The sequence below is a fragment of the Seriola lalandi genome, unplaced genomic scaffold (assembly GCF_002814215.2).
Source record: "Seriola lalandi dorsalis isolate HSWRI2012SDOR001 ecotype SW California unplaced genomic scaffold, Sedor1 jcf7180002054427, whole genome shotgun sequence".
In the NCBI taxonomy this organism is placed as follows: domain Eukaryota; kingdom Metazoa; phylum Chordata; class Actinopteri; order Carangiformes; family Carangidae; genus Seriola; species Seriola lalandi.
The window spans coordinates 545,370-571,777 of record NW_019524980.1 but is presented as its reverse complement, the minus strand read 5'-3'; the positions used below and the strand labels follow the sequence as shown (position 1 = coordinate 571,777).

The 26,408-nt window shown below is 41.3% G+C and overlaps 1 protein-coding gene across 3 annotated transcripts in view; it reads right to left on the bottom strand.

Moving 5' to 3' along the window:
* LOC111658215 (proprotein convertase subtilisin/kexin type 5-like) overlaps positions 1-26,408 on the bottom strand; it is a 68,730-nt gene extending 42,322 nt beyond the window's left edge. Inside the window, exons 1-8 of one of the 3 annotated variants that reach the window (XM_087175241.1) lie at positions 25,755-26,408; positions 20,945-21,049; positions 11,621-11,773; positions 9,777-9,920; positions 8,374-8,450; positions 5,159-5,247; positions 4,245-4,417; positions 501-713 (exon numbers count right to left, since the gene is read on the bottom strand). In XM_087175241.1, coding sequence (XP_087031367.1) covers positions 501-713; positions 4,245-4,417; positions 5,159-5,247; positions 8,374-8,450; positions 9,777-9,920; positions 11,621-11,773; positions 20,945-21,049; positions 25,755-25,934 — 1,134 coding nt within the window. In that variant the 5' untranslated portion in view covers positions 25,935-26,408. The remainder of the gene's footprint in view (positions 1-500; positions 714-4,244; positions 4,418-5,158; positions 5,248-8,373; positions 8,451-9,776; positions 9,921-11,620; positions 11,774-20,944; positions 21,050-25,754) is intronic. The other 2 variants (XM_023410642.2, XM_023410641.2) reach the window with 2 other exon arrangements.

Sequence of the window (26,408 nt, the reverse complement as noted above, 5' to 3'; positions counted from 1 at the left end):
TCAATTTGGGTCAATCCAGGTCACATCACTGGGCCCACAAACACGCATGCACGCACGCACGCACGCACGGCCCAGTTAATACCATGTTGTATCATGCTGTACTCTTAACTGTAATTATATATTCTATATGCAAACTTTTCAATTTTTTCAAGCTCCAAATCAAAACATGGACAGTCTTCAATGTAAATGAATGGTTACCTAGGACATGGAGACATACCTTTGACAGTTTCTTTTAGTTCATGTCACTTATTTAAAGCTGGAAAACAGAAGTCTGGTCCAAAATTCAATTAAGCATAAAACAACACCAATACAACTCAGACATCAATGAGGAACACAAAAGCATTTTGGCTCTGCTGTAAAATGAGGCCATTCGTACTGTCAAAAACTGATGCACTTGCATGTGTTTGCACGATAAGGATAAGGTTCTCAAAATCTACCACAGACACACACACACACACACACACACACACACACACACACACACACACACCAGTCCTTACAATCTTTCGGTCGTAGTTCTCCCCACTGCTGTAGGTGGTGGTCAGTGTGGACGAGCATTCCTCCAGATACCAGGGCTTTCGTCCGCTCTCAGCTGTGCTGGAGATGGAGATGGTGTAGATGGAGTTGGTGTAGCCGTCACACGAGCAGTGGTCTCTGCTGCGCCCGCCATTGCCTGAAGCCCACACAAAGATGGAGCCGCGGCCCTTCCTCCCCTGACAAGAGAAGATGCAGAGAGGAAACTGAGGGCCTGTAGATTTGTCTTAGTACTTAGAGGCAATCACTGCTCACCAACGTTGTTTTGGCCCCATTTTTAAATGCTCTTTTAATGTCATCAGAAGGGGAGTCACAGGTTCTGTGTTCAGTGCATAACGAATAAAAGTAAATACCAGCAACAGCAAAAGTGCCGAAAAAAAACAGTAGGCAGCAAGACAGTGTAAGTCCACAGCAGTCGTGAGTGTGTCTGGCAACAGATCTGATGTGATGTGATCCAAGTTTAGTAATCATAATGTTTTAACTGGCCAAAATATAGTGGAGATTTTTTCCTTTGAAACGTTGCCATTGCCGAGTGCCATGCTGTGTTATTGAGTTTTTTTTCCCCGTCGGCCTGAGTGAGGTGAATTTCTGTCTCTCCTCACATCACTGCAGCAGAGGAGAGGAGTTCATTTACTGAATGACAGTAATGTTACAGTTAATAACCGTAAAATGATTTCTGGAAACAAATTAATACTGTCATATTAATAACCAGTAAATCAGCTACAAGATATCATTTAAAAAAGATGCTTGTGCAGACAGCCCAAAATCTATCCAACCATTTCCATCCAAACCTTTCTCCTCAAACAAATCCGACACATCACTTCTTCAAATTAAGGTAGGCCTCATCTTCAACAGACTAAGTTGGTTACTTAACTATTTAATCTCATGAGAGATCATCATCACTATGCAACAAGAGGTAGATTAACTAATGTTATTTCTTTAAGACTCTAGAGTTCAATGAGCAAAAATTATAAACTGCAGCAGTTTTCTGGAACAGTTCTCACCAGCTGAGAGGAGTTTCAAACTTTTGCTGAAGAAATGGTTGATGAATAATCAGTCATTAGTTTGTTTTGTTTCTATAATTCAGTTTGTATGTTTTTTGGCAATACATGCATTTTAATTTGACGTGCTTGTCTTGAACATTTGCTATTCCATTATACCCCCCTTTACCCTTATTCATTCAATATTTTCATTTTGTTGCATCCTTGTGGTCGGTATCCTCTGTTTACTATGCTCCATTTTGTTTCATTATTTTTCTTTATCAGCTCTGTACATACCAGTACTGCTGTTTTGCTCAGTCTTTTTATGACTTTATTTTATAGAATTCATGGTATTATCTCTATTTGAAGAATGAAAGTAAAGCATCAAAAGGACCACACACAGTCAGCATTAGACTTAACTTGATTGCACACATTCACGAAAGGAAGCAGAGCAATAAAACCACAAATATGGCATGTAAAGACATGAAAGAAATGTTTTAAACAACATATACATATAGCAAATATAATTTGTGCACTTTTAACAACAAATAAGACTTTCAAGAGTTTTTAGAACCATTTTATGTGCACGTTTTGAATTTTACTAAGGTTTGGCTAAACACTGCACACATATGGACATTTGTTATAACCGAGGCTCATTACATGTACAGCCAGGCAGCTGTTTAATATTCAAATCTAGGTCTCCAGAAGAGCTTACGCAGTACATTAAAAAAGACTCATTCCAGATGTATTTGGAGGATCTCGCTAATGGAGAGGCCTGGGCCAGCTCAGAGTGAGCTTTTCATTGACTCAAAGTGTGAATAAAGACACCAATTAATTCACTAATACAGTATTCAGTCTCAATTCATTTTCATTGAAAACCAAGTCAAATGCCTTTCATTATGTCATTTTGACATTGTACTTCCAGAATTGGCAAAGCTGAAAATGATCTAAAACCTGGACCCGTCAGAGACACAGAGGGAGTCCCAGTGCTGGTGATGACCGACCGAGTAACGAAGGCAAAGTTCAGCCAGGAGTCAGCAAAAAAAAATATCTGACGAGTTGACTGACACTGCTATTCATACTGTTACACACACACAGAGAGAGAGAGAGAGAGAGAGAGAGAGAGAGAGAGAGAGAGAGAGAGAGAGAGAGAGAGATACAGGAATAAAAGATAGTTTGGAGTTCTTCAAAAGGGGGCTTCTGTCAGGCAGCGATAAGCAAGTGGAGCCCCTCTGAGTGAGAGGGGGATCAGAGAGGAGCAAACGCTGACAGATGAGAGCGATGGAGAGCGCTTTGAACAGCAGTTAGCAAAAGAAAGAACGGCACAAAGAAAGGAGGACACAGTGAGTAGAGAGCATAAAGGGGAGAGTGGGATTGATGAAATTATCAACTGTCAGAAAATGTATCTATATCAAAATGATTGATTAATTGTTGGTCATTTATCCAACAAAACGCCAAGCATTTACTGATTGTTGTCTTCTCAGATGTCAACATTTGCTGCTTTTCTCTTTATGTGTTATGATATTATATTAGTAACCTATCATCATAGCAGAAAAAAGTAGAAAAAAACACCTAAAACAGAGAGAGAAAGAAACATTTTGATGGACATGACAGTTGAGAGCTATACATACACAGAGGGTTAACCTAACTGAAAAACGTTGTGTATAAGCAACAAACTTATCATATATAGCGAAATGTAGCCAGGAAACACACACAAAAAAACATGTCACGCATAAGAAAAATCTTGTTTGAGTATTTCACACGTACAGCAACAACAAGCCAGAGTGCAACCCTCTTCACAGCTGTCAGTGGTGTCTCTAACACCTCAGCGCTTTGTGATAAACTGTCTCTTCAGAGTGTCACATAGGTACATGTTACACTCACAAGCATGCCATCTCCACTCAGCTTCTCTCTCTCACACACACACACACACACACACACACACACACACACACACACACACACACACACACACACACATACCAGAGTGGAGGGCATGCAAGCACATACACATGCCTAACTCGTACCAGTTGGACAGATATCTCCCTCACCTCTGTCATCTTAAAAGGCCAGCCTGTCAGGAGCGACGGGGACTCTCTTCTACTCACGCTACCAACCTGTTCGTTTTTTCCTCCCCCCCTCTTTCCTCTTTTTTGTAACGTGCCACAGGCTCGCAGCGTCACAGTCAAAGTGTTCAGTCTGAAAACTCTGAGATCCACATGTCCCCCACCGCTGACTCCCCTCCCTGTCTGGATCTCACTCTCACCTCATTCAAGGTCTACATCTGCTTAACCAAATGGCAGAAGGCCAGTTGTAGCAAACTTTGTGAATAACTTTGTGATTGTGTGGATGTATGTGTGTGAGTTGCGACCAGTAAATGACTTCACCCCTGTTAACCTCTGTTATAGCTTTTCCATTCCACCAACAACACAGCGCCAGATTGTCGTTATGCAAAATAAGCTATGAATATGTAAATAAATATATGCTAATAGCCGGGGGTGGGGTGGGGGGGGGGGGGCTCTAATGTCTGGAGGACATCTCACAGGTAGAGATAGCCAGAGAAGGGTTTAGGATATGAGTATATGAGCATGAAACACACACATCTGCTTAGCGTGTGTGTTTATATCTTGTCCCACCATATGAATACCAATGTCAAAGTCCTGGCTGAACAGTAAAGCACTTGTTTATTTGTACATGTTTCTGTATGTAAATACGTGTGCATGTGCCCACCATGCGAATGCCATTCTCGAAAGCCTGCCTGGCCAGAGACGCCGGTCCATCCACAGTCTTTCCGTCATCATCAGGTCCCCAGCTGGCACTGTATATGTCGATGTGCTGCGGCTGCAGGCTCAGAGACTTGGCCTCCACCATGTCTGTTACATCTCCATCCAGCATTCGCACACCTGGTACACAAACACAGAGATAATACATGCATAACTAACCAAAGGTGAATCTATCTCACATGCATTTCTACAAAACTTGCTGAAAAAGTTTAATGAATAACATTTCCTGTCATAATTACCATGATAAATTAAAAACAGACTAACAGGCTAATCAAGTCATTAATTAGGCGAATCGGGCGATTAATTAGCACGTGTTTCAGAGTTATACCTCAATAAAAATGTGTTACTCCTCTTTAAGGTGTACATTTTTGCAACAAGGTCTTTCCAAGGCTGATCAGATCATCTACTCTAAAGTAAGTATGAGGTCTCTATCATTAAAGCTTCTATCACACATTTTAGTCGTCGGATTTGTAAAAAATGCGAGCGCAGTCATACAACCATCAGCATGATGACACATTAATCACAACGCTGTATTCTGAGGGACATGATCAACCAATGAACACAGAGTTTGATTTAGTTAAACTGAGCTTGTGGAGTCATTTTAATTGGTTTGGATAGAACTGCATTAACATCAGGAACTGACTAGTACATGTTCCGCCATGCTAGTTCTCAGCATCCTTTCAGACTGCATTGGTTTCCTTTCAAATGTCAGACATTAGCAGTTATGAGGCCTTAATTACACTGACATACACATACTTATAACACGAGCCATAACATAGCTCTGCTGAATAAACAGAAACATGTCAAGAACTGTTGATAAATACTGTTTCAGAAACCAGACAATTATAACCAATCACTCACCTCCTATTCTGGCATTGTAGGCAATTCCCACAATGCAATGGGAGTTGTTTGCGGCTGCAGCAACTTCGCCCGCACACCGTGTCCCGTGCCTGAGGAAAGAACGGGAATCAACAGCTTATTACACAGATCTAAACAAACGCACACATGCCCGGGTGAGAGGATGTCACGGACAAGGTTAACACAAGCAAATGTATACACAAGCAGTAGAGCACACAAACTACCAGATAGATATGCTAAATTAGAAATGGAAAGCAAGGACACGTAAACACACATCTTTACAGATAAATGTGTGCATTCCTGTCGAAATAATCCCACACAAAGTTGTCAGGACAGGTTCGTCAGCGCCAATGGTCCCATAATGTACAAACACACTCACACACACAGGCGCAGGACCTTGTTTGTAATCTGAGTGCAGCATGCGAGCACTGTGCTCCCCAAGTACACACAAACGTTAACACACAAAAACATCGATAGCTGAAACCGTGTCCAACATCAGTGATAAGCTAGACTACTCACACTACTCTAACATCTATTCACACACACACAAACACACGCACACGCACGCACACACACACACACGCACACACACACACACAACAGGGTAACATTCCACCAGTAACTGCAGTGGTGACAATCGGCCCGGGTCAGCGACCAGCGTAAACAAACATAAGTATGTTTGCGTCCTCCGCCTCCTCAAAAACACCACTTTCTGGATCGGCACAAACACACTCACACGCACACGCACCTCCTGCAGAGAACATCTGCATCACAACACCCCCCGGAAACAGCTCTGACCGCTGCCATGGAAACCCAGCATCTAGCTATCGAAACCCCCGGGGAAGACACGGGGAAGTTTTTAAGTCCAGGGAAGCACTCAGACAGCGGAAAATCCATTTCACAGTAACCTGATGATTTCTGGTCAACATTTATTTAACAGCATGATCAAAGGTTTAAAAAGATATGGAGGCATCACTTAGCGGAGGTGTGTACAGAAACATCTATGTTCGGCAACTTCAATCAAAAAAGTCCTCATCCTTCTCATCTCTTTCTACGTAATTCACATCTAGTTTAGATATTAGAAATATAGACACCATTTGTATAGATGTGGAAACCTTCCTTTTATCCTCTGTGGAGTTGGGATGACCTCACAAGTTTACAGAAAAGCTGAAACAAATGAAACTGTGTATAACATGTTATGGCTGCAAATCTGTGATAGGCCCCTTTATCACAGTTAATGAGCCAAACTGCTGACTCCCTCCTTTAAAATGCTTCAACAGTCTTCGCTCAGTTCACTTCACTCCAATAATCCATAAAATTGTCTGTCCGGTCGTCTTTCCACTCTTTGTGTTTGCCTGTATTTTCCATTTTCTACACATCTGTGTCACAGTCACTCGGGGATGTCTCTGTGTTTCAGCCAGAGCCATATAACGTTTGTGCAATAGATGATAGCCAGTGGGAACAACATGCACTCACACACCATAATTGATCTAATGCAGACACACATACTTTTTAACTTTCCGAAACTACCATCACTTAAACTCAACTCACTCAACTTTCTGTGGTATACATCTGATTTTTCTTATAGCCCTGCATATTTTCCCCCTGCTTCAACAAGCAGTTTTATATTTCTTGGTTCTTTGTGAATTGCGCTTACTATGATTTCAGATATTTCTAAATCCAATTTCAGTTTAGTTTATGTAGTTTTCAGTTTGTGTCAGGTGTTTTTTTGTTTTGTTTTTCAAAAAAATCTGCATTTCCCCCCACAGCTTTTAATATGACAGGCCACTGAGAAACATTTGTAGTTGCCAACACGTATCTGAAGATAGATATTAAAAATTACAGTTACATTTTCTCAAGGTCACTTTGTGTTACACAGTGGTAACATTAACAGTTAAAAGAAGGTTGTAGTGAATATCAATTTGCAAGAAGAGCGAGCAGTGTGTTTTTTTCCTAATTTCATAGGACACAGAAACACACCATCCAGCAGGTAAAGACACCAAAAAATCCCAAAACAAACCCTATATTACAAAACTGTCAGAGAATTCTATAACCACTTGTTTCACTTTTGTGTTTCTTTCTTCTGACTCAGACATTACAGGAATTTTCACAATTTCTTTTGTCATACTGTCCTTTTTAAATCTGAAGTGGGTTGGATGGATTATTAGCAGATACAAGGAACTGCACTGTTAAGCAATAGATGCTGATTCATCCAAATGTGTCATTTCAGAGAACTGTATGGGAGGTTGATGCAGTGATAACATAATTGCCTTTTTCCCTCCTGCTTAAATGCAGAGCACAGCTGTTAGAGCCGCTTGTACACACGGACAACACCAGATTAAAATCCACAAGCACTATGTCATTCTTGTTGCCATACAACGCAAAGTTTGACAACAATCTGCAGTTTGCCAGATGTAGCTGTAGATGTTGAGTGTTATTCCACAGAAATCTAACAGACTGTGTGCATCTCACCTTTCAGGCATGATGACCAGTTTTAACTTGCCGGCCACCTCACGCAAACCTTTCACATTTATTCAGCTCTGATGAGACACATGACCGCCTTGTTTTGATTAAACTAATATGATCTCCAGTTTGTAAATCCCATAGGAGAATTTGTTGTTTAAACGTATAGTAATATGAAAAGTCAAAGAAGGCAAACCAGATTTGTGTCCACACACATAACATAATAGTCAACTATGAGTTGAGCCTTAAAAGGCATCCAGCTCATTAAGCTGCATCTGTAAGCCTCATGTCTCTTTAAGACAATGCATTACCAGCAGGGACCGAGCCACTGCCAAGGCACTCAGGCTGCTGCAGCCAAACACACACCAAAAATCACTCACTAAGCCAAACTGGCACAAGACAAGTGCTTGGACAAGCGAGTCTCTTTTTTCCCTCTTACACACACGCAGGCACACATATACACACCAATTCCTCCAAACAGAAAAACCACAACCCACCCACAAATGTCACAATCAAATGCACTAATGTAACTCATTGCACCCACAACAAGGTCAGAAATCAGCAAATACAAACATATTGAGGCCCATTGCTTCTGGTAAAAATCAATCAGAAAAACACTGACACACAGAAAAGCATTTGGCTGAGTCTTACACCTAAACATTTGATCCTTGTGCTAATTTTTACCTGAACCCCTACGTAACCCATTCAAATTAAATTTCTCTCTCACTAGTTCTGGAATAGATTTTTTCTCTTACTTGTTCTCGTTGGTTGCGTCATATCGAGGCATGGGATCCATGTCGTTGCCGTTGACATCAAAACTTGCTTGAGGGTCCTGGAAGAGACACGGAGCACAAAACAAGTACATCAAACACCAAAATGATCAGGGGAGGGAAAACATCAGGTAAACAAGAAAATTCATTATAAAGTAGGTCTAACACTACCCGTGTTTGTGTTTGTGCGTAATAGACTTGGAGAACGCCAAGAAGCTTCTCTAACCCAATCAAACAGTTCACATTAGCATCCCTCACAACAGTTTTGTAAATCGAATGCAATCAGAGCTAACTCAATCTGCCACACTGCTCACCCTTCGGCATAAACAAATCCAGGCATTAAGAGTAGCTAATAACAGCAGCGCAGGCGCTGCCAAACAGGGTGTGAATCATTTTATCTGCACAGTTGATTGATGGCCTTACCTGCTGCCTCGGGCCAAGAAGTTACTCTATCTGGCCTTGGTCTGAGGTAGACTTAGCTCAGCATGCACATAAAAGTATGTAGCCACAGAAAAATAAACATGTACACACAACATACCTGCACACCCACAGGTTTAAGGAAGCTTCCCTTCAAAATGTAATCAGTGACACAGGATTAGGTGATCCAAATACAACCGCTATCGCAGTGTACTTGATCATCTGACTTCTGTGACATGACTTAGTTATGGCCTAAAATAGCCAATAAACTCCTGTGTACAAAATATAATTTCTATTTAATCTTTGATTTAAATTTGTTTTACAATCTAAGGACCTTTACGCACAAAAAGATCATCACTGTTGTTATATTTGTAATCAGACTCCAGTGATCCTGTCGCGCATGTGACTTGTTAATCCTGAATCCGACACACTCATAGCCACACACACAAATGCACAGACACTCACTTACAGCAGCTTACATACAAATTTGTAAACCTCCCCATGCCTCTCACACAGATGCTGACATATAGAGCTGCAACAATTAGTCGATTAATCAGTCACAATCACAGAAAATTTATCAGAAGCTATTTTAAAAATCAGTTAATCAAAGTTTTATGGTTCCAAGTTCTCAAATGTTAGAATTTATTGCTTTTCCTTGTCTTATATTAAATATTTTTGGGGATTTTGGCTGTTGATCAAACAAAACAAGATATTTAATGAGACCACAGGGTCTGTAGGAAATTGTGATGGATATTTTTCACTGTTTTCTGATGTTTCATAGACTGAAAAATGTATCAAATTAATCGAATATTCAGTAGATCAATCAATAATGAAAATGAATGTTAGCTGCAGCATATACAAAGATTTACTCATTCATTTTGCTGACAATTGAATAACACCGAGCATGCATGCACACACACACACACACAGCCACTCATAGCCGCCCTACACGCGCATACATACACACTCACGTAGTTCTGAAAGAGGTCTGGGTGGTTCCTCTCGATACCATCATCTAGTATAGTCACCACAACGTCTTTTCCCGTGTAGCCTCTCTTCCAAGCCCCCATGATGTTCATGTCCGACTGGCAGTTATGGACGTCATCATTACAGTGCTGGGGAGATGGAGGCAGGAGGTGAAGGGAGAGATGGTGATAAAGGAGCAGAGGAGAAGGAAACTCATGGAGGGGGCTGAATCCATCAGGGTCTTATAATGTATTTAAAAGTTTATGAGTGTACCCACATGATGACATTTTTCCATTTAACTTTAGCATTACCATTTCTCACACAGAGGCACAATCTCCCTTAAACAAGTCCAAACAAGTTAAAGTCAGGACTGTTTGAAAAATTCTATGTAAATTTCAGATAGCCTGGTCCACCAAAACATTGTTATCACTGAAAAAAATTACTTTGACCTGAAGGCATTATGTCTTATTTCACTATTCAAACAAAGAGCCCATGGGCATGCAAAATTATTTTTGAATGCATAGAAATATGCAAAGGCAAAAATGAGATCAGATCAGAGAGAGCAAAGGTTTAACACCCTTTCCTTTCTACCCACCTAGCTTCCCTTCCCCAGTCCAAAAGTACTTCATTACAAACTCAGCTAGTTATCAACCTGTCACAAAACATGTCAACATTTCTAAACAATAATGCAGCTATTGTCCTGTAGCTGATTTATATGGTTGTGTTATCAGATGTCTGATTAGGTTTAAATTTGGCAAGCCAACATAATTTACTGTGGTGTTCAAGGACAGTGCATGTGCCATAACCTGCTATTTGTTTGAATGTCAACGTGACATTTTGATTCATAATTGTCAATTCAAAATAAATCACTTCACTCACTGTATTTCTTATCAGAGCTTTTTTAGGGACGCTGACTTCTCACAGGTCACTAAAATCTGAGCCAAGTGAAAATCAAACTCAATCTGAATCACTGATACTGGTGAATGTCACTTTTCTTTCAAATGAGGGTAAATCTGTGTAAACTGACAAAAATGTTCAATGTGTCACCCACAGGCTATATCAGGTAACTTAGTTAGAAATGACCGATGGAAGCATTTTTTTTTCCTGAAAACACACAAACACCAAGTTCAAAGAGTTCTGTCCTAAAGCTAGAAACATATGTTTAAAAACCTCTGGTCAAAGTATAAGGATTTATCTGCACTAAGTTAACAATTGACAGAGCTGAGGACTCTCAACCACACACACACGCGCACGCGCACACACACACACAAATACATAACTGAAAGAGCAATGATCTGAGGGTGTTTGCAAACACTTGATGATAAGCCCACAAATCTCTGCAGCGTGAATTTGTGTGTGTGTGTGTGTGTGTGTGTGTGTGTGTGTGTGTGTGTGTGTGTGTGTGCGCAAACAAGCGCATGCACAACACTGCTGATCTCTGAGAAATGATTTTGAAATGCTGGAACATAGGGACACAAATATTTCTAGGTGTGTGGACAGTGCAAATACAATGAATAAACACAGAATATCTCACCGTGACCCTAAATTGCCTCTTGTCAAAAGGAGGAATGGCAAAAAATTTCATCACTACAGCTTTTAGACTCTTTCATTAACTAAAAACGCACACAAATCCCTCAGTTGCACTGAACCTGCAGCAATTAGGACCATGGCATGACCTCTGCTGACCTTTGACCCACAAAATGGATAAATGTACGTAAATAACAGCACGCAGTCCTCTGAGAGGAACAGACGAGCACAGCACAGACTTGACTAAATTGTACTGGGCTCTATTTGTATTGGAAGTTTTGGTGCTGTAAACACACAAAGAGAAAGGGATTTGTGTACTCACAATGTACCACATACTGCTCCACTTGGCGTCGTTATAGAATATGTTGTTCTGGGCCAGGCTGCTGTGGGCGGGGCTTGACAAAGAAAGGGGTGGGGATGGTTTGTAATCCCTCTTGATCCTCCTCTTCACCACCTGCTGCTGTATCCACTCCACCTGAAACACACAAACACAGACAGGATATAACAGATTCTGAGGAGGTATCAAATAAGTAGTAGAATTAAATCACAGAGAGCACCATCAGTCAACAGAGGGAATTTCGTTCCTATGAAATGATGTGTTCAAAGTAACACAATATTTTAGGAAATGATAAGGTGTTGGAAAACCTTGAATAGTGGATGCTGCATCTTCAGTAAAAAAGTGGAAATATAGAGGCTATATTTCCTCTTCTTTGCCTTATGTGATGAGCTCACCCACACATAAAGATACAGATCATCTCCAGAGAATAGATATGGCTAGTATACAGTCATGCTCGATCAACCAAGACACATAGAATATTAGAAAGCAGCAGAAGAGAGTCACACTTTTGTTGTGGGTGAGCCATGAGTCTAGATTAAAAAAAAATTCTGCAGGAGAAGACACTATTCTTATTATATTTCATTTTATTTATTATATTATATATATTATTTTAGCTAACTAAACATTTCACTTTTAGTGTTAGCCTACAAGATTTTTCATATGGACACATTTCTTTTCTCTCCATCAGTTTGTTTTTTCCCTCTCAAAATGGACATTATTTTACACACACACACACGCATGCACTCACACACACACGCACTCACACACACACGCACCAAAGACATAAATGTCTCTCAGGTAACATCAATCTCTCAAATGTTATGGGCTCGCTTCAAGGCACAAGGCATTCCTTGGCAGGAATCTCGCTCCACTTTCAGTCGGAATTTTCCGATTTCAAAATCAGCATTGTTGGATCTGAACAAGATGGCTGGACCCACGTGCTTGGCCCTGGTCAACTCTTTTTAAAACCCTGAAATCTTGTGTTTAGTCTAGCTGAAGTCCTCCAGACTTCATCCGTCTAAAAAGACTCCATGAGAAGTTACATGTTCCAGCAATGACGACAACACAAAAACTAAAATATTAGCAGGCATAAGACTGGCACAGCACAGTAAAGTTTGCAAACAGTTGTGTGACACTTTACACAGAGTACATGAGGATTTCATCTATTTACTTTAGGTATAGCGAATGTTCAGATGAAATGTTGTGGAGCTTCTGCCTATTTTACAAGATGTTCAAAGTGTGCACTGATGGCTGCACCATCTACTGTGAACATACAATGCCTGGCTGTATGTATAATGTACAGACAAAGAAACTCCTCTCATAAAAGATAATCAATAGAAAAAGTGTTTTTGTTTTGTTGCTCAGTTTGTCAGAAATCTGAGGCGTTAGTGAACAATGTCCGACTGCAAAGACCAAGCATTTTTTCACATCAATACAGCTCCAGCAGACAGAGGAAAGGAGAAGAGAAGAAAAAGAATAGAATAGAATAGCTGACATAATGACTGCAGAGTGATTATCTGGTCTCATGCACTGAAACAATCTGCCTCGCTCTCCAGAGAGTTGGAGAGCGAGGCAACGAGACAAGATAAGACGAGAGAAGGAGAGGCGATAAAGAGCTGAAGAGAACGAGTCCCAGGAGAGTCAATAAAAAAAGACCGAGCTGGAAGGGGAGGGAAGTGAAAACAAATAGCAAGAGAGACTGAAGACAGCAAGTGAAGGGAGGATAATTGATTTTATAAATAACATTGATTTAATAACTCAAATATGTAGCTCGTTATAGATCATGAAGGAGGGAGAGCAAAAATTCTGTAGCTGACGTAATTTAATAACCCAAGTGTGTAGACCTCTTTAAATAGAGCAAGATATGGGAGCAAAGAATTGGTAAATGGCAAACCAGGGCAGAGAGAAAGAGATAAAGAGTTAAAAAAAAAAAAAAAAAGCCAGCGAGATATTCTGTTTTAGCCTGATGCTCCTCCGTCTGCCGAGGTCTCAGCTCATTTCACTGCAAGTTTTGTCAGGACCATCAGCTTCAAAGCAACCCTTTACACACACCATTAGCCTCAAAACACCACTGTCATCAGGAATTGTGCGTGAAAGTGTCTGTGCAAAACCACTAGTGTATCATTACAATTTGCATACATTAGCAGAGCATCAACCACAATCTTTGATCAGCAGTGTAACTCTTAACTGCTCTGGTCCGTAACTTGGTAATTCCACAGAGGTCTGACAATAAATGTATCAGTGCCTCTCAATGTCGCCACCGATCCTCTACCACTGCCATGAACTCTTCTACGGACTGACGACATAGGGCAAAGACTTCACAGATGAAGTTGGGTCCAAAGTTGGGTACGACACATCAGACGTCTCTGACAAGACTCAAGAATGTAAGGCATCTCGGAACATTTTGCCAAAGTGGCCAAATGAACTAGGAATTCAACCAAAGAACCTGAAGTCTCTTGCGTGCTGCACCTTCTGAAGTGTCTTTGAGCAACACACTGAATCCCTACCACCTCAACGTGGTGGTGCTGCTCTGTAGCCTCTACCTCTAACCTTCCTGAGGAGGTTGCAAGTGAGGAGATTTGGGATGGTTGAAGTACCAGGTATCATATCTTCATATCCTGTTAATTGACTTGATGTACAGTAAAGCATATTTTAAAAGAAAAGCAGTGAAACATTCCAGTCTTCATCAGCAGACTACACCGTAGCTTGAAACAGATGCAGTAGCTGTGCGGCAGTAGATGCTGTACACATGATCATCAATGTCCTCACACTACTACTCATTCTGACAATTACACAATTAATATTTATTACTTCTAAAGCTAAAAGAAAATTATTCCAGTGAATTGTGACTGATAATATCAACGTAAGCACGAAGGCAGAAAAAAATTGAATAAGTCCAGAGGTTTCAGTGGGAATTGTTGACATTAATATCATGATAATTAAACAATTTTGCTGGTGTTTATATACATAAACAACTCTTCAATCTCAGGAGGGCTAATAATTTACTTATATGGATATTTCTAGCAACATAGAGCATTTCCACCTTAGTCAATGATTATGCAGGAAACACTGCATTGTTACAATGTACAAATACATACTTTAAGTATCTGCTTACTGAAGAAAAGTGTACCCACTAGAATAATGCAGTGGATACAGTGTGTGGTATGTTCATTGTCCTACGTAATGTTAAGTGTTTTGTCTCCATTTCTTTTTGCCTGTAAAGTTGTCCCCTATCTTTTATCTTCATACTGCTACTACTTACACAGGTGGCTTTGCATTTCTTTACTTGGTTTTACATTTAAGAATACACTTTTGTCCTCTATTTGCAGGATGACCAGAGGCAGATAAATGGTAACCAATTGTTTTTCTAAAGCTATCAAGAGCAATGGCATCCTTTGTTGTCCCTGCTAAAAATCACTCACTGATAAAGGCCTACAGTTATCCGCATCCATTGTGACACGTTTGCCAATCCCTATGCAAACAAAGACAATATTGCCCTCTAATATTGCCCCTAAAACTTGCCCATGCATCACTGCCGTTGTTTCAGTGCCAATACGCATGCAGGCTGTGACGCATGACGATTGGATCTGCTCTATTCTCTTAACTCCAGCTTGGTGGAGCAGAGGAATGATCTGCTAGCACCTGTACTTCTGTCACCCTCCTTTTCTCTCCTCTCATACCCCAACTCCCTCCCCTATCCCCCTCTTTTACTTTTCCCGTCTCGCTTCCTCATCTGCCTCTTTCTCGCTGCATTTCAGGTCTTCTTCGCAGATGCCCATTTCTCTCTGAGATTGCCTGTCTTTCTCTCATTCCCACTCCAACCCTCTCTCTCTCCCTCTCCCTCTCTCTCTCATTTGCTCTCTGTGTAAGGGTTTGCAGGTGGCTCTTGCTGGCTGGGTCAGTAACCAGGGAAAACTGGGGAAGAGTTCACTTCAATAGGACAAATGGGAACAAATTGATCCACTTTCACTGCTGTTTTTGAGACGCTGTTTGAGTTGCAGGCAAAAGAACTGAGAGTTTTAAAAAAAGGTCAAAGGCTAGTATAGCAGAACACCCATAACGACCTTTGGACTGACACAAGAAGCCAGTTCTTCTGCTCTCTTAAGTGCAATCCAGAGCCTCAGTCCAAACACAGCGCACAGTCGTGCATCTTTTCACAGACAGTTTGAGCCCCGGGGTGCTGTGCTGGCCAGCTGTAGGTGCTCGTCTCAGGGCGTCAACTCTTAATGGTTCATCTGTTTAACAAATTTAAGGCAAAACCAGATTCAAGAGTCTATGGCGAAATATCACGCAAGCATCCTGGGTTTATGGAAATTTGTACCTTAGACTATGTGGAGTCTCATTATACCTGTGCGTATGCATATTAGCCCTAAGGTCCTGACAGGTGCACAAGCTCCATCTGTGTTCTCTCCTTGATGCTTTGAGTGTCCTTGTTTTCCACATATGCTCATGGATACAGTGAGCTCTAAAGGCAGTTGGGTGATGAAAAAATTCTATGAGCTATAGTGGACAAATACTGAGCAGACTTTGAGTGTTTTAAATACTTAATAATTGGATTCGAGCTCATTCAAGTAGTTTTACTATGTGGTAAAATATTTTCCTTATGTGGCAAGCCTGCAACTCATAAATATCACAACACTGAAATTTCATTTTGTCATCACAGCCATTTTGCATTTCAGAGTACCCCGGCGAGGATTCAGCTGCGGACCACACCTGGCTCTCAGTTTTCCTGCACATGTGTGGATAAATGACTTCAAGTAAACAAGAGTCTTGCTAAGTGAAACCGACTGGAAACACCATGCTCCTGGAACAGAACGCCGTGGAGAGACAGCCGCCGAGGAGTTCTGCAGTTGTTTCTCTCTACTAATCTCTGCACAGGCTTCAAAAGGGCATTATAAAAAGGAGAAACAACCACTGTACTTTAATTGTTGTTTACAGTAAACTTGAAATGGTTCGAAATAGATTTCAAACAAAGCAGACTGAGTATACTTGAACTTAAGTCACACCAAAAACTAATAACAGTGCAGAGCTACAACAAAAAAAAAAAAAAAGAAGTCTGCGGCTGTTCAAACTCTCTTGGAACTCCCAGTATGAATGAGTCATGGTTGTACGTCAGCATAGCTGTGCAAGGTGCAAGCCCAGTGCTGCTTCAGACACACTAACTCACTAACAGGTTTGTATATGCCACAGGATATTTCATTACTTTGTACTTTTCAAATTGATTCACAGGGATTGTGATACACAGAGAGAAAACAAATGACTTAAAACTTCAAAAGTACATTTAAGATGTAACTGTCTTTTCTGCTCCTTCTGCTCCAGAAGAGAAGAAGAAAAACTTAATTATTACTAGGTCTAGCCAACTTTATACTATGAAGTTAGTTATACCTTCACTCTCTGTTCAGTGGTGTAAGACATACTGATCAACATATATAATAAACCCATAACAGGGTAAACATTTTGTAACATTTATTTTAAAACAGCTGTTACAGATGTGCAGCGATCAAGGTGAAGAAACATGATCTCTTCAGGCCAATGTCCTTGACAGAGTCCTTCACCAGTCTGAAAAATAAATGGTCTTTGACCTAAGTGGCAAGTGACACTGCAGTTAGGCGGATGCCATAAAGCGGTAATCTGTGCTGTGCTGCATCACCATGGTAACATGCGTGCCAATGGGTACTGTGGATGGCAGGGTGCGCCTTTCATGGCACCGCTACACCCATCTGACTCATTCACACACAAACACACACGGCTGTCATTATTACAAAACCTGATTGCAAAACATCATTAGCAGTATGCCAGACTGCAAAGGTGCCAAGCTAGCCGTCATGTTGATCCCCGACCCACAGACAGGTCCGCAGATTGCACTGAAAGGATAGCGACTAAGGGGAAAACACTGACAGCTCCATTCCTCTCCACTCAGCTTTTCCTTTATTTGGTTTCTCTAATCCATCTTTTCCCTCTTACCTTCTCTGTTCAGCTCCTCTTCACTCTCCTTCTGTAATAGCCCCTTTTTCCCATTTCTCTCATTTAACCTCTCCCCTCTGATCTAGTCTTCTCAAATCTCAGTCTCTCAGCCAGCTGGCATCACGACACAAACCTTCCACCACCATGGCACAGTGTCAGGCCCGAGAGAGCAAGAGAACCAAAGACAGAGGGAGGGAGATGAGTACGCTGAAAGCAACAGTGAGAAAAGGAGGTAGGAGAGGGAGTCCAAGGAAGAGAAAAGAAAAGGGATGACAGGTAAGGACGGCAGATGGACAATAAAAGAGCTGAGTGGACCAAAAAAAGTACAGAAAGGGAAGAAAATTGAAAAGAACAATGAGCTAGAGGACAACAAGATAAGTGCATAACCGAAGGTGACAGGCACTGTCTTATCTCTTCTTTCTGTTTTCCCCACTCTTTCTGTTCTCTTCTTCCCATTTCACTCCTTTTTTATATAATCACACTGATACATCATTATCATTCCTCAGCAGTCAGCATGCATTCATGTGCATGCACAGATACAAACAGACTTACATGCGCTTGAATCCACTGTTCAGAACACACACACAAAGCCACTGCTGCTGGATGAACCCTAAATCTCAAAAAAATCTGTATTTTTTTTTTTTTTAAACTGACATAAATGGGATATTTTAAGTCCCGCTGGACTTACAGAGTGGAGAGTTTTGTCTTGTTTTCTCAGGATCGAGTCCCATTCTGTTTGATAAAATGCCCCCTTCATCAAACAGGCAGACATCAACAAGTAAACTTTGTGTCAGATACAAATGACAAAAAAAATATACCAGGAGCATGAGATTTTCACATGCCAAGAATGAGACGTTTTCTACAAATTGTCTTGTCCTTGAAACCCATCTGAAGCCATATACTTTAGTATTCCATACACATAAAATAAATAAGACATTAGTTAAGAACATCTTGTGAAAATGGCTGTGAGCTCTCAAAGCAATTTGTCCTCTGTATTTTGATGAAGTTCCGAGCGGTGCTTGGTTCAGGCCTTATTAATAATGCAGCCGGAGTTTCTTGACCTGGTGCAGTGATGAGAGGGGCACTGACAGACAAGAGAAAAGGTTTACTTTAGGTCACACTCATGTTGGAAGAGATGGTTCCACCAAACCATATAAAAAGCATTGTTCAGCTGACGTCTTGCAAGCTTGTATTTTATATTTAAGGGGGCAATCCTGACTTTGGTGAAGTAAAAACAATGGCAAATTATTCTAAATAAATATTTTTTTCATATACTCCACAAGGCCATGGTATACTATGGCTCTTCTTTAAAAAGGTACAACACAATTTCATTCTAGTTGTGGCACCAGTTCAAGTTTGAAACACTGTCTGGTACCTCTGGTTAGGATCAAGTTAATCTGCCACATAGCAGCTTCATTACAGGGAATCAGTTGCTCTAATGAAAGACACAGGCTTTCTGTAAATTTGTGTTTCGAGGCTTTTCTCTGAGCTACGTAGAAAGCGTAAATTCCAATGAATTCTCATTTAACAGATCCAATCAACTGTTTTTTTCTGGGACACCACCCTGTCCACCATGAGGCCTTGTGCACCCTGCACCTTTCTGGTAGGATGAAGCCAGTCTTCTCTGCAGATTCTCTCAAGCTCTGTCAGGTTGGATGGGAACTGGCAGTGGATGGTCATCTTCAGGTCTCTCCAGAAATGTTCAATTGGGTTCAGGTCAAAGCTCTGGCTGGGGCACTCAATGACATTCACAGGGTTGTCCCTAAATCACTCCTTATTACTCCGAATTGTCTTGGCTGTGTTCTGGATCAGGTTTTCATTAAGAATATCTCAGTTGGGGCGTCGAGTAGCTCAGTTGGTTGAGCATCCGCCCCATATGCAGAGGCTAAAGTCTGCGCTGCAGTTGGCCCCGGTTCGAGTCCTGCATGTCATTCCCCCTCTCTCTCTCCGCATCTCCATTTCCTGTCTCTCTACTGTACTGTCAATAAAGGCCTAAAAGGCCCAAAATAATAATAAAAAAAAAAAAAGAATATCTCAGTACTTTGCTCCGACCAGTTTCCCTGTCCATGTCGCTGAGAAACACCCCACCCTTCTGATCTCTGGAGCTCAGCCAGAGTGACCATCGGGTCTTACCAAGATCCTTCTTCCCCAATTTCTTTAAAAAGAATCCTGGTTGTTCCAAACTTCTTGCATTTAAGAAACATGGAGGCCACTGTCTTCTTGGAAACCTTCAATGCAGCCTAATTGTTTTTGTAGCCTTCCCCAGACCTGTGCCTCAACACAATCCTGTCTCGGAGCCTTGCAGGCAGTTCCTTTGACCTCATGGTTTGTTTTTTTCTCTGATATGTCTTGTCAGCTTGTTAAATCTTATATAGGCATGTGTGTGTATTTCCAAATCATGTCCAATCAGCTGAATTTACCACAGGTGGACTCCAACCATTGACTAGTGATGATGAATGTCCTCTTAAGACTGTGCATGGTGTAAACTGAAACCACCAACAAAAAAAAAGACAAATTCAACACTGTTTTGTTTGTTTTACGCAACTACTCCTTCTGATTGTTGGGTGTAGTGAATCTAGCACTTAGAAGCTGTTGGCAGGGCTTTTGACTTTTTTTCATTTCAGGGGAAATTATATTTATATAATGTTTTATTCCCCACCTGTAGATCTATCCATCACACCTAAAGTAGCTGGGTTTGTGAAATAGAAAAGTAGCAAAACAGGCCTCATTTATCCCTCTTCACCTGTCAGGACTGTGATCAGTACAGTGAGAGATGACAGGAAAACTGGGATTTTGTTTATCCTCATGAACATTGTGTCCCTGCAATAACTCATTTGTGTGCAGGTCTCGTCTGCAACAACAAGGACATGAAAGCAGAGTCATCTGAGTTGGTGGCCTCTGGGTTGTATACAGTACTGACCTGATTGTAAAATCAGCACAGTGTTTTAACTGGTACGTCACGCTTCATGAGCACCATACTAATAAAACAGTCAGCCACTGCTCTACTCATTTACAGAAAAACTTTCCTTTATATAGGACTTCATGTGACTCAATTGCACTTACAAATACATGCATGATTACTTAAAAACAAACAGGCTGCCAAAATCTGCCAGTCATAAGATAACAGGTAATCACCTAAGTCACATGATGACAACTGAGTCATCTCTATGATAACTAAACAAACTTTATCCACTGATGAAAACCATAAGATATTCAGAGAAAGCCTTGCTTGAGTTAAGATGTTGTCAAACCATCTCCAGTACCATTTAAATGCGCAATAAACACGTACTCTTTGACCACTTTAAATCTAAACCAGTAATTCACAAAACACTACAACAAGCTTACCTTGGGCTCCATAGAGATGAAACTATGGCGTCCGCGGCTGGACAAGGTCGACCGCTTGATGGTTCGACTATGGAAGAAGTGATAGTGGTCTTTGAGATCCCCAATCTGCAAAACATATACACAGAATTAAGAAAGGTGTAGCTGTTCATTTCATAACCCTTTCTACAACCTCACCACACATCATTAATGTAGTGTTTCCTCTCTGCAACAATGTCCTAACAATTATCAGTAACTGTTCTGGCATTGATGTTCTTGTAGAGATGCTTGCATTCCACAGCTGAAACAGACACATATGCTGTAATCACATCATACACACACATGACAGAGTTTGCTACAGTCATTAATGAATAGGGTAAACTGTTGTGAGTGAAAACCACCAAGCTAAAAGTACTCAAGAAGTACTTTTAAGTATTTTAGAGAAGTTCCTTCTCTTAAAGTTAAGTGGAAAGAGAATAAAGTGGTAAAAGGGCATTTTTTTCTATGTTATGTTAATCTTCATGTTTTTTCTATGTATAATACATTAAGTTTTGTTTTGCTCTTTAAAACTGTCAGAGAACATGGCCTTAGAGGGCAGACACGTCAAATAAAAACAGACAAAGAGAAACAAAAAGACAAAAAGAGATGCAAGACTTTGAATGACAGAGCTGAAGAAGCCGGACAGACAATGACTGACAGACCGCAAGCTGCTGGACGGTGATTAGTTTTAATAATTGATAAAGACCACACAATCCCTCAAATGATCAAACTGTCATGGCTGCCAAGGGTCCTGTGGTGTGTCGCTGATCCATGGCTGAGCTCCACCACTACGCAGCCCATTAGATCAGCTTTCAGCTCAGTGCTCATGCAAATACACACACATTTTACAACTTACAGACTGATAAAACGAGAAACAACAATGTGCCAATAAGCCTAGCTAGAGCACCTTCCAGCAAAGATGAAACATTAGCTAAAAATGCAGCAGATGTCAGAGGTCTTGGGTAATCAGATTATAAAGCATTCAACATATTAATAAAATGTGCTCCAGAAAAGGAAGCTGCCACTATGGATGTTTCTCATAGTGTAAACAGGTCTCAACATATCATGCTTCCACTGTCTATTTAATCTACCCAACATCTGCTCTGCCATTAGCAAGCCACCCTTCCCTCTAGGAGTGTCTGTAAATAGGCAGCTACTGGAAAAGCTCTACACACAGAATGAAATTTAAAAAAAAAAAAAACCCTCAGGTCCAGGTCTGAACTACTGCAGCACTTCTCTGAACTCGGTTTACAGACTTCAAAAATCACCCATCAAGTCCGATTTCTGTGTGAAACTTTCCCATTCACAACCTTTTTGGTAGCTTCAACACCTCTTCGGGTTGTACTACATCTCACAGTCAACTTATTTTCGAGTCTACTAATACGGTTTGACTTGTTACTGTTGTAGTTATGACAACATGTGTTAAGATGCAGGGTTCATGAAGTCAACTGAACTTTCATTCTGTTGCAATAGCCTACATAGTGAATCATAGCTTCAGCATAATCCTTGGTTGCTGGAACTTATGTTGTAACAAATTTGTGAAGCGAAACCACTTGCACTTCAGTGATTCACAGTGTCACAGTTCACAGATTTTTTTTTTTTGAGTGGAAGCATTAAGTGACTTGATAAAGAATCCTACCAGATGTGCCAAAAGATGATACAATTTTTCCCATGAAAATTACATGTGCGGCATAGTTGGGTCAGATTACCAAACTACAGGTGCCTGAATAGGTGTAGTTCAGGCATGACACAAGATGATATGAGATCACACACACTGCAGGATTTCGCCATTCCAAAAAAAAAAAAACATTGTGAAAGAAAGTGTGAATGAAATGACAAAATAACAGCTTTCTAACTTCTTGCCACATGGCACAGAGCCTGCAGTCTTATTACAGCTACATGGTTGAAGTGACACCAAGGACAACACTGATAAAATATTTATCCCTCTTATTTGTAGTTGCATACAAATGTGGACAGATAGAGGCAAGCTGTTTGCGAGATTGTCTTTCTTTATTCTGTTCTGCAGTGCTCAGCAGTGTCACAGTCAAGAATAATTGCTACTAATTTTCATCCCCATCCTTCTAACCCCAATAACCCAAATCACAACTGGCCCAGAACAAGAATTAAAATCATCAACTCTGTCCCACACGTCAACAAACCAAAAAGTATAAGAAAGAAATGACTGATTATAGGTCATCAATGACACATATCTTGGATAAAAATGGTAAGTATGTGTGAGGCATTTGTTGAAACATAGATAAATGTTATGTCACATAGAAAACTGTCCAATAACAACACCCTGTTGGCCTGATGCCTGCAAGAACTGCACAACCTGTACAAATAATTTCATAACTTGTTACTGATGCAACAACCTCCTGTCCATGGCTGGCTTCAGATCATCTCATCTCAATGCTTCCAAGTCCTCTCCCATCTCTTCAAAACACCAGTGTGAACAGATATCCACGTCTGAGGCCTTGTCAGCTGATTTAGACTCAATTTGGGCCAGTATCTTAGTCTGGGAAGGGGGCTCCATGGTTAAGAGGATTACCCAGAATTCCCCAACGAGGTGCTCTCTCACTCCATGCCAACTCTTTTCATCCATCCGTCCATCTATCGTCCCTTCTTTCACTCCCTCCTTCTTCCATCTCTCAGTGTGTGGTTATCTTTGTCTGTTCTCTTCTTTCCACCCCTGTCAAGAAGACTGTATTGTCCCTCTGTCACATGTTTTCCCTACCCATTTTCTCCCTTTAACTACTTTGCCTCCCTTCACTACCTAAAACCTCTTCTCACTTTGCAGTCATATCACCAAATAATTTATCACAAACAGTCCAATCCCGACAAACAGTCCAAGCACGTTTAATTAAATTGAGAAAACACTTGTAGTGTATGCAATCAGTGTTTGCAATCTACAAACTTACTGCAAAGAAAATTGCAACGACTCATAATAAGTTTAACTTCATTTTCCATACACATAATCGCTGAATTATATGAGGGAGGGGGTTGATGATGGGGATGTCAAAGTTCACATTAGGAAACCAGAGTGTGCTGTTATCGCTCCCATGAGAGCAGCTTTCAGCTGACCCCAAAACCAGGAAGTGAAGTAAAACTCTTGTCTATGAGGTGTCAAAGTCCAATGAACGCCCCATATTGAGATGGAAATTAGGGCAAATGGTGGGGGTTGGGGGCGACACTACACTCCACAGGGGAATTCCTATGGAAAGGGGGGGGGGACTCCACACATTAGTTCCTGTCAAAGAGAGGGGATAAACGAGGCCATTAAGGCCTGCTCTCTGGGGAGTATAGTGGGTGGGCGGGCTGGATAAGGCGAGGAAGGAGGGGGGTTCAATAGCTGTTGACTAGGCTACCCCACAACAACCTGTCAGAATGCCCCCCTCTGTTCCACGCTGTCTTCACGTCGAGCAAGTGCAGGCTTGAACTACCCATGTATTTTGGTTGTGATACTCTGGAGTATGTGTGGGGTCCACGTTTGTGTGGCGTATTTCTTTTATCCACAACGAACACAGGATTTCTCTTTAAACTTTGTCAAAACACTTTTGCAAGTGACCAGCTGAACTCCTCCTTCTCAACCTGTGAGGACTTCTCTTGATTAATAAAATGACATCATACGAAGAGAGGCTGAAATATCTCACATAATGTTTACCCTCTCTGTGTGTGTATACATATACATATATATATTATATATATATATATATACACACACACACACACACACATATACACACACACAACTGTGGTTGGGATTTATTTTAGGCTTTGCTAAGCGTTGGCCCCTGCCTTTGGCCTTTGTGTCAGGTGTAATAAATACTGAAGGATTTTATGATGTAGAAGCATACAAATGTCTGGTGATTTTTAAAAATGTAAGCTGTAAAATATTAACTCAGAGTTTTCTAGTGAAATATGACCAGCGTATTTTTTATAATTTCTCTTGTAGTGGTGCTTTGTCAAGAAACCCAGAAGAAAAACAGCACAGACCCATCAATTTGTGACTACTGACAAAAAAGTATCAGGGCATCTACTGAAGAATTACTCCTATGTGTAAACAGATCTCAACAGTACTGTTTTTCTAGCAGCAGGCCTAGTTAAGAACTGAGTCAAGATTACACTCACAAGGAGAACACTGTGGAACGTAAACAGAAAAGTGCAAAACTCAAATCCCAATTTCCTTCATGTAATGCTAAAAACCGCCAAGTTTTCAATTAAAGAGGAGGACCTGAGGAGGTTTCTGAGTCTTATCATTACACACACAGTATGGCACAAATACAATACTACCACAGCATTGAGAAGGAAGAACATTTGTATCTGTTTGACTGTGGACCTTTTGATGTCAATTCCGACAACATAGACCAAACAGCACTAGCTGTCTCACTTTTGTGTCAAAACGACCAAGCACACGAGACTGCTGTGGCTGAGGCTGATTGTGAGCTCCCTGCGGCTCCAGCCCGCAAACTGAACATGATCCGCGGAAACACAGCGAGGAGGCACCTGTTGTGCCATCCTACTCTTGGTCTTTTTTCTTTGTTTGCTGTAGCTTCTCTCTCCTTGTGTGAGAGTCAGACTGCTACAGAAAGAAAGACTGAGTTAGAGAATCACAGAGAAGGTTCATGGCTCAGGTTTGGACCTCAGATCTTTGGCGTTTGACCTGGTATCGTTTGTCTGCTGGTAAAGCAACATTAACCACAATGGTATGCCCCACTTTTAAGAGTTGACAAAGACAAAAAATCACAAAATACACACAAATAAGAGTCAACTTTGGATGGACCAATAGACGACCTACCTGTCCCATGTTCCTATAGCCATATTTTTCCGCTATCCGCTCGGCCACCTCGGGTCCCCCGGCTATCCTGACTGCCCAGTGGTTGGTGTAAATCCGAGCTTTGCACGGCGGGGACGCAAAGCCGAGACTGAGCGCCAGGACGCACAGCAAGCTTCTTCTCCAAGCGGCGTTGCGGACCATCTTCCCCCACTTTTAACCCGACTCTTCTCCTCCTCCTCAGCCGACCAGGCAAACAACCAAACTTCTCTTCTCACCAAGCAAGACTCTCATAGAAACCCAACTCTCCGGGCAAAAACACTGAGAGAGAGAAAGAGAGGGAGAGAGGGGGGAAGGAACGGAGCCCCGAAGAGGAAAAATATACCTTATCCTCAAACCGCTGGTTTCCACATGGGAGAGTTGGAAGTTTGCGTTTCGTGTGCCCTCTCTCTCTGTTCCTCTCTCTCTCTCTCTGTCTTTTTTCCACGGCGGAGGAGGAGGAAGTGTGCGTGTCTGTGCGCCGTGCGTCTTTGCGCGCGACTTCGCGTACGTCTGTGTGCGCGCGGAGCTCCTCAAAGCTGATTTCTCTTCTCCATGAACAACTCGGATGTTGGTCGTTCAGCTCATCGGGCTTTCATGTGGCGAAATGGCTACAGCGCCTCCCCACAAATAACTAGC